Source organism: Argentina silus, assembly GCF_951799395.1.
Source record: "Argentina silus genome assembly, chromosome: 22".
NCBI lineage: Eukaryota > Metazoa > Chordata > Actinopteri > Argentiniformes > Argentinidae > Argentina > Argentina silus.
Genome location: NC_139676.1, coordinates 13123712 through 13141351, shown reverse-complemented (window position 1 = coordinate 13141351; position 17640 = coordinate 13123712). Strand labels below are relative to the sequence as shown.

The 17640-nt window shown below is 48.3% G+C and overlaps 1 protein-coding gene across 1 annotated transcript in view; it reads right to left on the bottom strand.

Annotated features, from left to right (window-relative positions):
• Positions 1-3365: 3365 nt before the first annotated feature.
• Positions 3366-17640, bottom strand: part of tnrc6c2 (trinucleotide repeat containing adaptor 6C2) — a gene marked incomplete at its 5' end in the record, with an annotated part of 16992 nt that continues 2717 nt past the window's right edge. The window contains 16 exons of the mRNA XM_083693643.1: positions 3366-4496; positions 4817-5030; positions 5743-5967; positions 7193-7342; positions 7924-8112; positions 8975-9139; positions 9710-9962; positions 11049-11132; positions 11405-11524; positions 11989-12132; positions 13668-13811; positions 14218-14369; positions 14592-14649; positions 15295-15372; positions 15872-16050; positions 16556-16765. Of these exons, the coding sequence (XP_083549769.1) occupies positions 4130-4496; positions 4817-5030; positions 5743-5967; positions 7193-7342; positions 7924-8112; positions 8975-9139; positions 9710-9962; positions 11049-11132; positions 11405-11524; positions 11989-12132; positions 13668-13811; positions 14218-14369; positions 14592-14649; positions 15295-15372; positions 15872-16050; positions 16556-16765 (2732 nt within the window). The 3' untranslated portion in view covers positions 3366-4129. The remainder of the gene's footprint in view (positions 4497-4816; positions 5031-5742; positions 5968-7192; positions 7343-7923; positions 8113-8974; positions 9140-9709; positions 9963-11048; positions 11133-11404; positions 11525-11988; positions 12133-13667; positions 13812-14217; positions 14370-14591; positions 14650-15294; positions 15373-15871; positions 16051-16555; positions 16766-17640) is intronic.

Genomic DNA, 17640 nt, shown 5'->3' with positions numbered 1-17640 from the left:
CTTCATAAAAATGACGTTAAAATGCAATTTTTACTTTTTGGTTTAAAAAAATATGTACCCGGGATTACCCATCATCAAACTGTGCACCGTAGCATTACTGGAACCCCCAATCCAGGAAAGATTTTACTCCTCAACGGGGTATTCCCCACAAAAGCAAAGATTATCTCAGTTCGTCCAGGGTGAGGTGCGGCCGCCCATCTGTTTGATCCCTCCTGTCCCCCCCTGCTTCCTCCGCAAAGGTTATCAAAGATTCTCCAAACTGGGAAGAGAAATGACTCTTTCACCAGATACAATGACATGGGCTGTGTTTTTTTTTTTGTATTGGCACATAATAGGATATCAACGTTGGCATCTCTTGCATGCAGAACGGGCCCCTACATTGTAACTTACAGCAGGCCTCCGTTAGGAGTGAGTCTGTTACGATCACATTCCCGATGTGCTATTCTACAGCTATCAGCTCTGTGCTGTGCTACTGCACAGCTTGCCTTTAGTGTAGGACGTGGCTCTCTTACAGCAAAAGGACACAAATAGAGAGCTGCATCTGTTAGAATTGTTTTGTGTCTAAAGTCGCCTCCCCTACCCTGAGATCAAGTTGACGAGATGTCTTCTTCAGCACAGTGAAGAGAGAGAAGCCTACCTCCAGTGGTTCTCCCCGCAGACGGGGGAGTTTGGAATATATATATGACAGTGTTGTGGTTTAAGCCCAGCTGTTGGTTGGTTTGTTTGTTTGTTTCTTTAGGAATGGCGGCCATTTTGAAATGCTGAAGGACATTACACTACATACACAGGAGGTTAGGTTTGTCTAGCTCTGGGAGTCAGTGCTCATTCCTAAGCCAGGATTGGCACATTGTAAAGGGCCCCAGCCTCGAGTCTTTGCATAGAAACAGAGCTGCAGGGTCTGTTTAGGCTTTATCTGGTCTGGTCAGGGGAGAGCCGTTAGCGGTTAGCTGTCTGGTTGAGTTTGGAGGGGAGGAGGAGGAGGAGGGTGTAGCGTAGCAGCTGAGCGAGGGGCAGGAGGGGGGACAGCCTGCGGACGGGCAGGCAGAGCAGCTAGGGCCGGGACACACTCACCCGGCTGAGACACCCTATCTAATCTAATCCTACACAACGTCTCCAGATACTACTTGGAAGTACTACAGAATACTGTCCAACACAAAGCAATAATGATCATCAGTAAGATAAAAACCAATAATAATAATAATCGACAATCAACGACGGTTCCTTAGTATTGATCCTCGTTTTGCATTCAATACACAGGATGAACATACAGAGGCACCTCTGACCAAAGTGTTTCTGCATATGAACAGTGAAGGGCTAGTTTCAGCAGCCATCTTGAAAAGACCACTGCATTTACATGTAGACAAATAGAACAAATTCCCCCCAAAAAATACAACATCAAAAAGGAGAGAGAAAAAAAATAATAACAAAAATAAAACAACACTGGCAATTTCCAGAAATTTGACTGTCTCGACTTCCAGCTAAAGTGATCTTTGTGTGAAAGAAGGGGGAGATGGGAGGGAGGGTTGAGACGAGGTCAAGCGCTGCTGGTTGGCTGGCGCAGACCGGTAGCTCCGTGCTGATTGGCCAGTCTTGGAGGAGCCGTTTCCTGCCGGGCTGAGGGGGTCCAATGGGGGCTTGGTGCCGGCCCTGGAGGAAGTGCTGCAGTGGGGTAGCTGACCAATCAGCACCAAGGGCACCACAGCAGAGGCACTCAGTGGACCCTCCCCCTCCCCACCCCACTCCGACCGAGCGGCCGACCGACCCACACCGGAGACAGGTAACATTGCATGTCAAGCGCCTCCAGACAGGACGAGGCTAAACGTTTTGGAGTAACAGTGATATTCACTTTGATATAGTTCAAAGAAGAAGAAGAAAGAAAGAAAAAAAATACACTGCAGATTATTTGTCCAATAGTAGATTCAGTTTTTGTATTGTTTCCCTTCATCCTGCTACTATTTCCTCGCAGTCCATTCTAGTCCCTGGACCGAAGTACAACAACGTATCCATCCCCCAGAACAACGTATCCATCCGCCAGAACAAGGTATCCTTCCGCCAGACGTATTTCCAACTATAGATACAGTACAAAAAAAAGAGCATGAGCTTGTTTTGTTTTTTTGTAGTTTTTTTCCTGCTCCATTTTTCTGATTTATTGGATTGCAGTTGAAGCGTTTTGCTCCTCGTAAGTGCTATGATAAAACCCTTTGAAATAGAAAAAGGTTAGTCTCTCTCGTGGTTTTGTACAGTACCAAATGCAAGGAACACTCGTAGATCTACTGCATTAGGAGAAACCCCTCTTATTTGGTATTGTGCCAGATGTCCCCAGCCCCTCAATCCCAGCCCACTCCCCCCACCCCTCCCTCCCTCCCTCCCCCCCCCACATCTGGATTCAGTCTCTGTTGGGTGTTGCTGTGGCAACGCAGAGAGGAAGTGCATTCACATGTACCCAGCTGTGTACTAGGTGTTAAGTCTCAGACCGTACAGATTCTGAACACACAGTTTACAGTTAATAACACCTGCTCTTCCTCTCTACTGAGTTTTAGCCCAACAGTTTTACAGGACAGGGCGTGGGGGGGGGGGGGGGGGGAGGAGTCAAGGGGTTCTGGTGGGTATCTGGGTTTTTGAAAAGGTAAGGTTTCTGTAGTTCCAAAGTTCTTTGCTTTGATCAACAACAAACAACAACAACAAAAATTGAGAACGAGAAAAAAAAGAATTCAACTGAAAAAAAAAAAAAAAACCTGCTCCTGTTGACTTGTGTGGACGGAAGAAAGAGTCTGTGGCGTATATTGCACAATGTAACTGTCACATCCAAGGTGAAGTTGTGTTTTTTTTTTTTTTTTTTGAAGTTTTTTTTTTTTTGTCTTTCCAGAAACCGGTAGACCATAACGGGACGAGGAGGGGCCACCAACGGAACCGACAACGAATGACAAACTGACAAGCACCTGTATGTCCTGTTAGGCGAGTATTGTGAGTATAGTTGAAGTATAGACGTTCTTCTGAGCAGTGGTATCTGGACTCACAGACAGATGATTAGGTGCCACCAGACATTACTCTACTCATCTAAGTACACAATAAAACACTCAGCTAGGTCGACCACGGTAATAACCTTCTCTCAGCGTACGTTGCCATAGATAGAAAAACGCGCCTGGATAATACAAAAAAAAAAAAAAAAAAAAAAAAAAACACACAGCAGTGTAAATCCCTTTACGAACAAACAACCAAAACAGAAACTGTTTAGTTTTTTTTTTTTTTCCAAACTGATGATTGGTCGGCTCAGCGTAGACAGGCCTCATACTGCTGAGTGACCTGGTTGGTCACACTTGTGTGTCCTGCTCCAATCGCTGGCTCAGAGATGGGGACTGTGCAAGTTTCTTTTTTAGTTTTTTTTTTTTAGTTTTTTTTTAAACAAACAATTCTTTTCTTCAGTTTAAAAACCAACAGAAAAAAAAAGGCGGCTTGAGAAAGGACCCGGGCCGGAGAGCACTTAAGGCTAATAATTAGTGCTGAGAAACAAACGATGTAAGTAACAAGTAAAGGTCTTTGAACCATAATCATTGGCTACGGGCATGCTGGGAATGGTAGTTTTTGTTTTTTGATTTTCAATTTGGGAGTTTGGGGGCAAAGGAAAGTTTCAAAAGGGCAGCTTCTTCGATTGCTTCTTCTCCTAAAAACACTTCACACAGAATGTCAGCGATATTTCATGGAAAACTTAAAAACACTTAGAGGCTCTCTCTTTTCAATTGAGTCATTTTTATCTCTCCTCCATGTCATTGTTCTTTTTTTTATTTCGTGAATACTAGAAACGAAACCTCCCATTTTTGAAAAGGAAACCTAAATAAACAAAACATAGAAGTAGACAAGGTAAAAATAGAAGGAGAGGGATCAGCAGTTTTTGTTTTGCTCCCCCCTCTGCCTTCCGGTTCACGATTCACAGTTCCATTGATACTGATTATCGCCACGTGATTTGCTTGGTTTTGCTCCTGTTCATTGAATCTTTCTTTCTTTTTTTTTTTTTTAAATGTTTGTATTATTATTTTTCTTTCCTTAAAATGTTTCCTTTTTCTTTTCCTGTCGTTCCACCAGCTGTTGCAGCTGCGCGGCGTCACGGTTGGTTAGTGTCCGAACACGCCTCCTACATGGACTCTCCACTCAGCAGGTCTCCTGGCAACAGTGTGTTGATTTGGGTGGGACTCCCGATGTGGCGTGCGTCCTCCCCGCCGGGGGGTCCCCACAGACTCTGGTACTGGGGCACCCCCCCCCACAGCAGGTCTCCGGCCGCCTTGGCTCCTCCCCCTAGCCCTCCGCTGCCTCCACCGCCGCTGCTCCAGTGGCCAATGGCGTGCGACTGCGAGGCTCCGCCCATCCGCGTCTGATTGGTGCCTGGGTTGGCCTGCCAGCTGGATGTGGGCGCGTGCTGCTGCTGGCCTTGTGCAAAGAATCGGGCGACTTCCTCCTCCCCGGCAAACTCCGCCAGGATGGTGGTGTTCCCCAGCACACACCTGGGAGCAGGGAGAGGACACACGGTCACACACAACCTCCACACAGAGGCCCACACACATACACAGAGGCCTACGTACAGTCTGGCGCTGTTTCACCGAATGAAGTTGAACAGAAGACTATATAAAAGGTCATATTTTCAGACCAAAGGCTTTTTTTTTTTTGAGTCAAGTAGAAACTAATGAAGTAATGTCTGATACAGAGCCAGCCATTGAATCCTGTACGTGTGTCCTGTTCGTTTTCTGAGATGATTGTGATTTCATGTTCACAAGTACACAGTATATTATATAGCACCTATAAAGTGTATTATTGTTGTTCTTACATGTGCAGGGACTTCTGGGCCTTGGCTGCCTCTTCCTTGGAGCTGTAGCGGACCACGGCCTGGCCCTGGGTCAGGTTGAGGTGGAATGTGATGAGGGGGCCGTGTTGCATGCACAGCGTCCGCAAGGTTGAGCCGTCAATCTGGGGGGTGAGGTTCCTCAGGACCAGCCAGCTGCTGGTCCTGTTGGAGCTGTCTGTGCTCCATGTGGTGCCCTCTGGGAGAGGGGAGGGAGAAAGGGAATAAAATTCAACACCTCATACTCCAATATATCCAACAAATGTCTCATCTATTGTTTTGTTTTGTGTTTTTTGCGTGTCAATATTGTCTGTAATTTACTTTCTGTTACACCACACCTCCCTACATGTAGCTGTCATTCTACCACAATGGTGAACTCTTCAGATGCTCGGTGTCAAAACCAGTTCACATATTGAGCGCGTCTTTGAAGCCTCAAGATGTCAGTTTGGCAAGTTAAGCCTCTTAAACCACAGCAGGGGTGTGTTCCTCCTCCGGAGAGCAAGTGAACGGTAGAACAAAGTGAGGAGGAGGGCCACACACTCATACAACCACACCCACACTTTGGGTTTCACATTTCTGTTCAATCTGTTGTCAAATCTGCTCTGCTAGGATTCATATGTGCTTCTTTTTCAGGAACTTGACGAAGCCACAAGCTGGTTCAGTTGACGTCGGCCAATTGTGTGTCAAACGGCTGTATCAACTCTGAATGACACGCGTTTGTCGTAGTTTCAGTGCTGTTCCGATTTTTACCTTGTGAGACGTCAATTTAACGGGTGTCATTTAACTATTTTTCTAAAGATGACTGACAATGAACATTGACTCTCATCTGGCTCACCTGGATCAATAAAAAATAAAAAGTAAGATAAATAAAGTAAACAAATAAATCAAAGACTTAAAAAAGGCCACTGTACCTGAGGAGTAGGAGCTGCTCCAGCCTTGGGCCAGGCCCAGAGAGTTGCCCCCCCAGGTGGAGCCTGAGGTGGGCTTGGGGTTGCTCAGGCCTGGGGGGGGCCTGGTGGGGGCTGCCGAGGTGTTGCGGGGGCCCTGGGGGACCTTCCACAGCTCGTGGGACAGAGAGGCCTGGCTGTGGGAGATGGGCCCAGGGGACCAGGTCGACTTCATATCTGACATTTTACCTGGGGGAGGAGAGATGGAAGGTGTGAAGTGAAGTTATGACATACACCGTAGAGATGGACCCTTTGCACACAGGCCTATTTATAATCTCAGAGAGGGGGAGCGAGAGATGTTCATAGAAATCTATTTGGAGCTCAAGGGTGACGCTCTGGACATCCCCATCTATAACAAACCTCAGTAGCTACACCACATCTGTTTTTACATGCATGAGTAATGCAGCGTCTGAGGAGAGGACAATGAGGGGCGTCTTTCCAGAACTTCTCGATGCTTTGCTTACACTCACGTCATGCTAACGCATGCTGACGAACACCGTGCTGAATCTTGTATCGCTACAACATTCGAGGAACGTTTGGTTCTGCGGACACAGTTCAATGAAAGGCTGTATACTACAGGGGTGTAGACTTGACATACAGCTTCTGTTCATTAAGGGCAGTAGCAGGATTAAAGGAGAGCAAAGAGGACAGACCTGACACTCACAGCAAACACAGAACGAACAAACACACACACACACACAGGATAGAGGTGTGTTGCTACGGTGGTAATTGGGGCGAGGGGGTCAGGGCCAGGGGTGAAAGGTCAAAGGGGGGGGGGGGTCCACACATTTTGGGGGGGGGGGGGTGTCTGGGTCTGTACCTGTGCTGTCTTCCTCCGGGGAGGACAGACTGAAAGAGCTAGTGTAGCCACTCATACTGACAGGCCAGTCACTGCTGGGGGGCAGAGAGCCATTCTGACATGACGGAGTAGGGGACGCGGCTGTGGGCGTGTTCCATTGTGGTGTGGGCAGAGGGGGTGGGGGGTGTGGGGGGGGGGGAACAGAAACATATCAACTTGAATTCATACCAATACTCAGACCACTGACAGACTAAGAGATGGCTCCAAGAAGCAGTTTGGGGAGACATTGAGGGGTGTGAACAGGAACTAGGTGCATAACATGATTATTATGTGGTGCGATGCAACCAGGCCTTCGGTGTCGTGTAAGGATACAGGGGGAGTGCAGTGATGCATGGTAAAAGCAAAGAAAAAGATGACAGCAGAAACCCTCGAGAAAAGGCTGTGGTCAAGTAAAAACCCACTGTGGAGATGGGTGTACCCCCCACCCCCGGAAGCCCTCACCCCCCCCCCCCCCCCCCCCCCGGAAGCCCTCACCCCCCCGGAAGCCCTCACCCTCACCCCCCACTCCCCTGGAAACCCTATCCATCCCCCCTCCCCTCACCCCTCCATCCTCACCTCCACTGCGGTCTCGGAGCAGGTAGCGGTTGACATCCTGGATGTTGGTGTTGATGGTGGGCCCACTGGGAACACTTCCTGGGGTCATGTTGGGGTCGTTCTCCGGGTCGATGTTCTGCAGGCCCTTCCACGGCACCCCAGGGCAGAACTCTGACGAACGCAAGGCGACGGAGGACAGGACAGTCATTAAGTCATTTACCAGACGCTTTTATCCAAAGCGACTCACAGCAAATACATTTGTTTAAGTAAGTGCATCATCTATCCATCAGTCATCATAAGATAAAGTAATCAATGCTCAGCCAGGGGCCGTAGGCAGTCACAATGCTAGAAGATCTTTTTTTTTAATAATTGGTAGGCCTAGTATCAGTCACTTCCCAAGTTCCCAGAACAGTCATTAACTTTGTTTGTCCAATCATAATATGATTGGGTGGGAAACAACAGAAATCCTTATCTGATACCCGTTTAATTATTCTACTATTGTTTAATTCTTCTTCTCCCCAATTTAAGTGTAGATTACTGTGAAATATCCTTGGAAATTATCAAAGCAAATAATCATCAGCCACATTGTACTTTGTGTGTGTGTGTGTGTGTGTCTCTGTGTCTATCTCTGTGTGTGTGTCTCTGTGTGGGTGTGCCTCTTCATTTTGGGTCACAATGTTCAATGTTGCTCATATGAAGAAAATAAATCAATCAATAAAGCTTTTCAAGTTCAAATGGTCCGCAGCGCCGACCTGGTGGCCAGTTGATGTTGGTTCCGTTGGTGATCTTCTCATTGGGGCTCTTTCCCTGGCCCCAGCTGTCTGGGGGCACCAGGGGGGAGGTGGGAGACTCAGAGCTTGCCATCATGCTGTAGGGGCTGTAGGAGTCGTCCATAGAGGCCTTCCCTGGGGGGCCCAGGCTGGAGGCAGCAGAGATGGCACCTGTAGACACAACCAGAGGACATCAGTCAGCTCTCGCTGGTGAACAGCCGGCAAGCATAGGAGACAGGGGTGTATCCCTCCTCTCTCTCACCCGTCCTTCCTGTCAATCTGTACTGTCTCTATCCCAATAAAGCAGAAAAGCCCTAAAAACATATTTATAAAACAACAACAATTGAAGCACCTGCTGTTTGAATCATCTTGGATGAATAATGATTATTCCCATTGATTTGCACTGAGGGCCCCGGTGGCTGTTTCCAACCATCTCCATGGAGACATGCCCATGTAGTGCCTTGGCTGTTTTTGTCTCGCCTTCACCATATAAAACAACAGGTCTTGCCCAGGTGTAGAAAACACCACCAGCTACACAAATAGGACTTTGTACGTCAAAGAATTCATTTTGACTGAACATAGATTTCCAACCAGAGCGTTTTAAGGAGGTTTTCCACTACAGCCACCTTTTAAGGAGGTGAGTTTCATCATTTAGATTGTGACACAGATAAATGCCTTTTGAAACGCGTGATGATTTCCACCGGTTGTTTACTTCGACACTTGCTAGCTTGCTTCACACTGAGTGTTGAGAGAGAATGAGAGGGAGGTGTTTGTGGCTGACAAGCGTCTGACTCGTGAAAACTGTGTGAGAGGAACTTGATGAGAAAAGTCGTGGACATTTATTGTAAATCAACCAATTGTCAGAATCATTAGTTTAAAAAAAAAGGTGTCTCTTGACCTTGTTATTTGCATGTGAGAATGTGTGTGTGTGTGTGTGAGTGTGAGAATGTGTGTGTGAGAGTGTGTGAGACTGCGTGTGTGTGAGAGTGAGTGTGAGTGTGTGTGTGTGAGAGTGTGTGTGTGTGAGTCCTACCGTGCTTATTGAGGTTGGTCTCCATGTGAGAGGAGTTGCCAGACAGGCTGTCTATGGAGTTGGGGTGGGTCCACTGGGAGAGGCGGGACTGGGGCTGGGGGGGCTCCTTCATGGACATGCCCCCCACCTCCATGCAGTTTACATTCATGTTTGGATTGAGACCAGCTACAAGGGGAAACACACACACACACACACACACACACACACACACTCAATATAAATTATATAATACTGACACACAATAATACATAATAAACAGCTTCTGACTAACTAATGGGGAGAAGTGAAATTATATGGAGTGTTTGTGAGAGTGTGTGTGTGTGTGTGAGAGAGAGAGAGAGAGAGAGAGAGAGAGTGAGTGTGTGAGTGAGTGTGTCTCTTACAGATAAGGTGTGTGTGTGTATGTGTGTGTGTGGGTGTGTGAGAGAGAGAGAGAGAGAGTGAGTGAGTGTATCTCTTACAGATAAGGTGTGTGTGTGTATGTGGGTGTGAGTGAGAGTGCCTTACCGATAAGGTGGGTGTGTGGGTGTGAATGAGAGTGTCTTACAGATACGGTGTGTGTGTGTGTGTGGGTGTGAATGAGAGTGCCTTACCGATAAGGTGTGTGTGTGTGTGTGAGTGTCTTACAGATAAGGTGTGTGTGTGGGTGTGTGTGTCTTACAGATAAGGTGTGTGTGTGTGGGTGGGTGTGTGTGTGTGTGTGTGTGTGTACTGGGACGTGTCTACATGACTCACAGAGAGGGTAGGGGCTGTAGGAGTTGGGAGAAGACTGCGGCTCTTTGGTGTGCAGGTCGGAGGACAGGCCCTGCCCTGAAGCCTGGGGGTGGCCTGGGTAGGAGTCCAGGGATGATTTGCCGGCGCTGGGGTGCAGGCCGGAGTGAGACGGCCCCCCCTGGGGCTGCTGCTGCTGCTTCATCAGCAGAGCCTGGTACAGCTGGCGCTGGTGCTGCTGGATCTGCTGCTGCATGTTATTGATTGTACGTGCAACCTATGAGGGAGGGAGGGGAGGGGAGGGGAGGGGAGAGGGAGAAAGAAGAGGAGAGGGGAGACAAGGAAAAGGAGAGAAAAAAAAGGGAGGGAGATGTAGAAGGGGAGGGAGGGAGGAAGAGAGAGAGAGAGAGAAGGGGAGGGAGGAAGAGAGAGAAAGAGAGAGAGAGAGAGAGAAGGGGAGGGAGGAAGAGATAGAGAGACATGGTGAGCTTCTCCGACTATCCAAGCATGTGACTCAGCATGACAACATACGGTGTGAAAACATACATGATCGGTAACGGTTACAGAACAAGATGGTCTAACACACGCCATGAACTTCCTTTCCCATCACTGTGCAACTTCTCTTCTTCAAACATGTACTTCTGCATACCGTATGGATTGCCGCTTGAGCAACTGGTGGTGTTTCTGCTGCTTCACACGCAAACCCGCTCACTCTCATTTCACCACCGTGAGAACATTTAGAGAACTCTAACTCTCGTCGTCGACATCGGAGGAAGCCGGTTTTTGTTTTGTGTGAGGACATCTGTCCCGGAATCAACCCCCAAACCACTACAGTCTGTGTAGATCTGACAGGGTTGGATAGGCAGGCAGGAGGAAGACACTAGTCATCACCCTGTCCTCCGCTAGGCTTGGTGGAACTGTCACCATCTTGCTTACACCTGTTGAAACCTTTCAGATCTACACCACGCGCCCACTGGGGCGGGGCTAAGGGGCGGTGATACTCGATCCTGGTTCTGGAGAGCCACAGTGGGCCCGGTACTGGATTACTGAGCTAATCGACTGGTCTTCCCAACCTTGAGTAGCTGAATCAGGTGTGTCACACTACTCTGGGTTGTTGGTTGAGTGGATAGGGCCAGAAAAGACGGGGTGGGGATAGATTATGGATTATTGATATTCCAGAGAGTCAGAGGGAGATATATTATAGATTATTCATATTCCAGAGAGGCAGAGGGGGATATATTATAGATTATTGATATTCCAGAGAGGCTGAGGGGGATATATTATAGATTATTGATATTCCAGAGAGGCTGAGGGGGATATATTATAGATTATTGATATTCCAGAGAGGCAGAGGGGGACTCACTTGCTGCTCTTGTTGTCTGACGGGGCCGGAGACGTTGCGCTGAGCCTGCATCATCTGCTGCTGGATTTGTAAACGCTGGTACGCCTGGAGACAGAGGGAGAGAGGGAGGGAGGAGGGAGAGAGAGAGAGAGAGAGAGAGAGAGAGAGAGAGAGAGAGAGGGAGGAGGGAGAGAGAGAGGATGGAGAGAGAAGGGGGACAGGAGGAGAGAATGATCGAAAGGGAGTGTGAGAAAAATAAAGTCATCCCCTTATCCAAAAGAGTTTGAGCACCCCCTAGGGGCCTGACCATGTCACATCCCATCAGAGGAGTCCTGGGCCCTGATGCAGAGGGAGAGGCCATGTTATTGTTGACTCACCATTTGCAGTTGCTGAAGTTGGTACAACAGGGTCATTTGTTGAGGGTTTATTGGTGAGGTTAAAAGTGCAGGGTTCAGACCAATGTTTTTTGCTGCAAACTGCAAGAGCTGTGCTTGAACCTGGGAAGGACGAGCAGAAACACAACATAAACACCATTAGATAAGGCAGCTGAATAGGCTAGGTTGGGGTGTGTGTGTGTGTGTGTGTGTGTGTGTGTGTGTGTGTGTGTGTGTGTACCCGAGAGGACTGAGGCACTGAGAGCACAGACTTGAGAGCGTGTAGACTAGGCTGGGAGAAGCTGAGAGGTGTGTGTGCGTGTGTGTGTGTGTGTGTGTGTGTGTACCTGAGGGGAGAGAAACTGAGGCACTTGAGTTCATAGACTAGGCTGAAAGAAGCTGAGAGGTGTGTGTGTGCATCTGTGTATCTGTGTGTGTGTGTGTGTGTGTGTGTGTGTGTGTGTACACCTGAGGGGTGAGACACTGAGGCACTTGAGCACATAGACTAGGCTGGGAGGAGCTGAGAGGTGTGTGTGTGTGTGTGTGTGTGTGTGTGTGTGTGTGTGTGTGTGTGTGTGTGTGTGTACCTGAGGGGTGAGAAACTGAGGCACTTGAGCGCGTAGACTAGGCTGGGAGGAGCTGAGAGGCGGCACTGACGGCTGAGGAGGAGGCTGCTGCTGCAGGGCCCGGGCTTGTGCTGCTCCGCTACTGCCAAACATTCCACTCGGCATCTACACACACACACACATATACATATACAAAGAGAGACACAGACACACACAGAGACAGACAGACACAGACACAGAGACACACACACACACACACACACACACACACACACGGGAGAAGGCAGAGAGAGGAGGCATTAATAGGTTCCAATGAGGAAATATAAAACTGTCTTGACTCCATCTACTCTTCCCTATCTATCTATCTATCTATCTATCTATCTATGTATCTATCTATCTATCTATGTATCTATCTATCTATCTATCTATCTATCTATGTATCTATCTATCTATCTATCTATCTATGTATCTATCTATCTATCTATCTATGTATCTATCTATCTATCTATGTATCTATCTATCTATCTATCTATCTATGTATCTATCTATCTATCTATCTATGTATCTATCTATCTATCTATCTATGTATCTATCTATCTATGTATCTATGTATCTATCTATCTATGTATCTATGTATCTATCTATCTATCTATTTATCTATCTATGTATCTATGTATCTATGTATCTATGTATCTATGTATCTATCTATGTATCTATCTATCTATCTATCAATGTATCTATCTATCTATCTATGTATCTATCTATTTATCTATCTATCTATCTATCTATCTATCTATGTATCTATTCAGAATATCACACTAGCACTGAAAAGAAAAGCAGCACAGTATTGTGTGTGTAAAGTTAACTAAATCCCTGAGGCATCCACACAGCAAGAGGCCTGACAGACTGAAGGTCATCCTGACTCTGACTCAGTCAGTCGTACTGAAGGGATTATATGTATGAGAGAGAAAAGGAGAGACGCTTTTAAAAGTGGAGCGATCAGCTAGCCCACCCCCCCCCCCCTATAATATGATAGGGAACATTGTTCAAATAAATAAATAAATGAATAAAGTCTGATTGAAAAGGTTTTTCAGACTGGAGGTCTAGCTTATTGGCACCACTCAACAATACGGCTGAGATGGACGACCCGGCTCCATCGAGCACTTAGGAAGGACAGAGCGTGGAGTTGGATTCCACTGCGATTGTTGTGCTTTTCAAATGGCAATAAATGGCAGAACGAGGGGGGGGGGGGGGGGGGGGGCTCTGTTACGCTGTGGATAATGTCAAGGGATCGGTTGTTCCGGCGACGACGGGGGCCTCGGGTTTCAAGGACTCTTTTCGTTTCTTTTGTTTGGGTTTTCAAGGACTCTGCTGCTGAAGCTGCACTGACTGACTAAATGATCCGGTTTGAGTGTGTAGGTGAGCCCGCCCAATAGTGTGTGTGTGTGTTTGTGTGTGTGGGGGGGGGGGTTGAGGGTTGCACAGTCTGGGAGAGGGTGTGTGTGTGTGTGTCTGGATCTGGGAGAAGCAGTAGAAAGTAGAACTCTCTGTTACTAAACACACTGCTGACACAGAGAGGCCCGGGTCACTGGGCTCCTGGTCCGGTTCTGATCCGAACGCTACGGCCCTGAGCAGGGAGATTGGTGTCTGTGTTTATATGTGTGTGTGTGTGTGTGTGTGTGTGTGTGTGTCCAGCCTACCTGTCTGTTGTTCAAGTTTTGCATGTTCAGCCCTGGGGAGCCCCCGCCCAGGCCCTGTCCAGGCAGGATGCTGTTGCCCAGGGGGTGCTTCAGGCTGGGGGAAGGCATAAACGGTGAGGGGGGGGCGTCATCCATACCACCGTCCTGGACCAGGAGAGAGAGAGAGGGAGAGAGAGAGAGAGAGGGAGGGAGGGAGGGAGAAAGAGAGAGGGAGGGAGGGAGAGAGAGCGAGAGAGAGAGAGGATGGAGAGGATTTAAACTTTAAGAGTGAAGGCCTTCACACAAACATGTCTTACAGTTGGATGTGCTCTACTTTAAAATTGACAACACATAGTACATCAGCTTAAACTTTTGTGTATCAAATTGGGGTTTGAAATCATCCAGTGTCGGTCCAAGCCAAGGCAGCAAGGCCACATCAACAACTGAAACTGTTAAACGACCTTAGAGTGACAGAATAATTTCCGCTCTGTATTAAATGGACTACAAGTTCCGAAATCGCGTGGAACAATAGTGGTGCTTTTCCCCCTGGGTAACGGCGGTGGTAGGGTACCTTGTCCAGGAAGGGGTTGCGATCCGAGGAGGGGTCTTTGGAGAGGGCCTGGGGCCGGCACACCAAGGGCTTGTTCATCCCGTTGTTGTAGTCCGACATCCCCATGCCCATACCCCGCTTGTCTAGTTCTGTCTTCTTCTCCAACAGAGCGCCTGCAGCCAGACCAGTCAGGTCAGATAAATATGGAACACACACACACACACGCGCGTGCGTGCGTGCGTGCAGACACACACACACACACACACACTTGTGCAGACACACACACACACTCGTGCAGACACACACATGCACACGCATGCAGACACACACACTCTCGCAGACACACACAACTCACGCAGACAGACACACACACACACACTTCATAAAGGACTTACTCATGGCCTGGTCCAGATTCATGTTGTTGCTCTTCAGAGCCTCCTCCGCAGGGTCCCTCTGTAAGAGGAAGACAACATGGAACAGTTATGGAACAGTCAGTGACAGGGAACAGTCAGTGACATGGAACAGTCAGTGACCTCCTCTCAACATGGAACAGTCAGTAACCTCCTTTCAACATGGAACAGTCAGTAACCTCCTCTCAACATGGAACAGTCAGTAACCTCCTCTCAACATGGAACAGTCAGTAACCTCCTCTCAACATGGAACAGTCAGTAACCTCCTCTCAACATGGAACAGTCAGTAACCTCCTTTCAACATGGAACAGTCAGTAACCTCCTCTCAACATGGAACAGTCAGTAACCTCCTCTCAACATGGAACAGTCAGTAACCTCCTCTCAACATGGAACAGTCAGTAACCTCCTCTCAACATGGAACAGTCAGTAACCTCCTCTCAACATGGAACAGTCAGTAACCTCCTCTCAACATGGAACAGTCAGTAACCTCCTTTCAACATGGAACAGTCAGTAACCTCCTCTCAACATGGAACAGTCAGTAACCTCCTTTCAACATGGAACAGTCAGTGAACAGTTCAGTTCCTGAGGATCTTCCTCCATCTAACGGTTTAGCATATACTATGAGTATCAGATTGACAGCATGTGTCTGTGTCTGTGTGTGTACGTGTGTGTGTGTTTGTGTACGTACCGGGAAGCCCATGTCAGTGAGCTGTTTGATGAGACGGTTCATGATCCAGGCTTCATCTGGCTTGTTGGGCATCTTCCCCTGAGGACACACAGGAGGGAGGGGGGGTCAGATCAGAGAACAAAAGACATGCTACAGTCAGGGGAGGCTGGTAGAGGTAGAAATCGGAGGACGGGGCTCATTGTAATGAATGGAATGGAATGAGGAATGGTACAGTATCAAACATGTGTTTGATACAGTTTCTCATTCCATTCCAGGCATCACAATGAGCCTGTCCTCCGATATCTACCTCCACCAGCCTCCCCTGGCTAATATTAAAGGAGACAAAAGATGGTTCATAACAGAAGTGTAATAGCTAGGGTTATAACAGAAGTGTAATAGCTATGGTTATAACAGAAGTGTAATAGCTATGGTCATAACAGTGAATCAGAATCAAGATTGGTTGAATGCACTTTACCCTCACTAGCTTTTCACAGATAGATTGATGTATAAAACAGATAGATAAGACAGACAGACAGATAGATAGATAGATAGATAGATAGATAGATAGATAGATAGAAAGATAGATAGATGGACTGACCTTTGGTGGGCCCTTCTTGGGCTGGTTGCCCCAGGAGTTGTGGGAGGAGTTACTCTCCTGGGAGGCGGGGCTGTTCCACATGTCCCCGTCGTCGGGCTCCCCCCATTGGCCAGATGACATGTTCTCGTCCCCTCCCCCTCCCCCTCCACCACCCCAGCCATCTTGCATAGATTTGGGAGCTGGAGGAGAAAAACAAGTTGTATGAGTGGAAACAGCTGGATGTCAAGCAACAACAAAAGATATGTTTTTTCCTGATACAGAAAGTGCACCAAAAGTCCCATAATGAGTCTAAAGTTAGACAAACAATTTCCAATAAAAGAGTGTAAGTTCCTAATGCAACCACTAGGTGCCAGTAGTGTCCTGCAAGTCTCTATTTCTAAATGCCTTCTTTTATGCAAATCACTTCCAATTAAATCTCATTTATAGCAACAGTAACATTTCGGGTGGTGTAAAAACGTAGTAGAAAAAGGAGAGTTACAGCACAGTGAATGTTTATGAGTAGGATGTGTGTGTGTCTGTCTGTGTGTGTGTCTGTGTGTGTGTGTGTCTGTCTGTCTGTCTGTCTGTCTGTCTGTGTGTGCGTGTGTATGTGTGTCTGTCTGTGTGTGTGTGTGTGTCTGTCTGTGTGTGTGTGTCTGTCTGTCTATGTGGGTGTGTGCGCGTACGTGTGTGCGTGCGTGTTACCTGGCTTGCAGGGTGCAGACCCGGGGGGTCCGTTGCCCCTGCCGTAGGGTCCGGAGGGTTCATGACCCCCGTCCCAGGTTCCTACGCTCCCAGTGGGTTTACCCCAGGCCGCGGTGCCGTTGTCCACCGCAGCAGACGGGCCCGCAGGCTCCCCCCAGGCCGGCTCAGGCTTGGGCTGCTGGACGCCGTGGCTGGGCAGCTCTCCCCAACCTGGGAGAAGAGAGGGAAGAGGTCCAACGCTAGGATTTAACCACCAAACCAGGGATTACCCAGCAATCAATCTGAGGACTGTGAAAAAAAACAAATAGCCTGGCTACCTGTCAACATGCTTCGGCCAACTCTGACAATCCGATCATTGTCATACATGTTATGGTATAATGCCATGACAACATGCGTGTTATGGTATGACGCCATGACAACATGCGTGTTGCGGTATAATGGCATGACAACATGCGTGTTACGGCACATGAGACCACGCAACATTACAGAACCCTACAGTAGCGTTTTACTGCGCTGCAATTAGCCCCGGCTCGCCAGAATTTCCATTTCCCAATCCTCAGGCTTCTCCCTTCTGAGGCACAGCGGGAGGCTCTCTCTGACATGTTAATCAGAACCAACAGCAGTGAGCACAAGTTGTGGCACGCTGAAGTTGCCATGCAGCTAGAGACTATATATAGAGCTGCTTTCATGGCCGTGCCAACAGAACAGAGCCGGGCTTCAATCACAGCCTCGTCTGGCCAGCCAGGAGGACGAAGGGAGGGAGGGAGGGAGGGAGGGGGTAGAGGAGACAGTCAGCAGGCATGGCTGTTTAACTCCTGGCCCATGCCCAGCCTCCCCCTCCCTCTCCCTCCCCCTCCCTCCCTCCTCTCTCGGCTGGCAGGGGCAGGCACGTCCCTGGGTGCCAAGAGGCAGGCTCAGGGACTCAGGTCCAATAGCCACACTACTACCTAGCATACTACTTAGGGTGAGAAGCCATGTACTCACCATGCATTCTAAGTAGTACGCTAGTGTGGGATGTTGGAACGCAGTGGCTGAGCATAAGGTTCTGACTGGGGATGGGGGTTGTACACTATACAGGCTGGCCA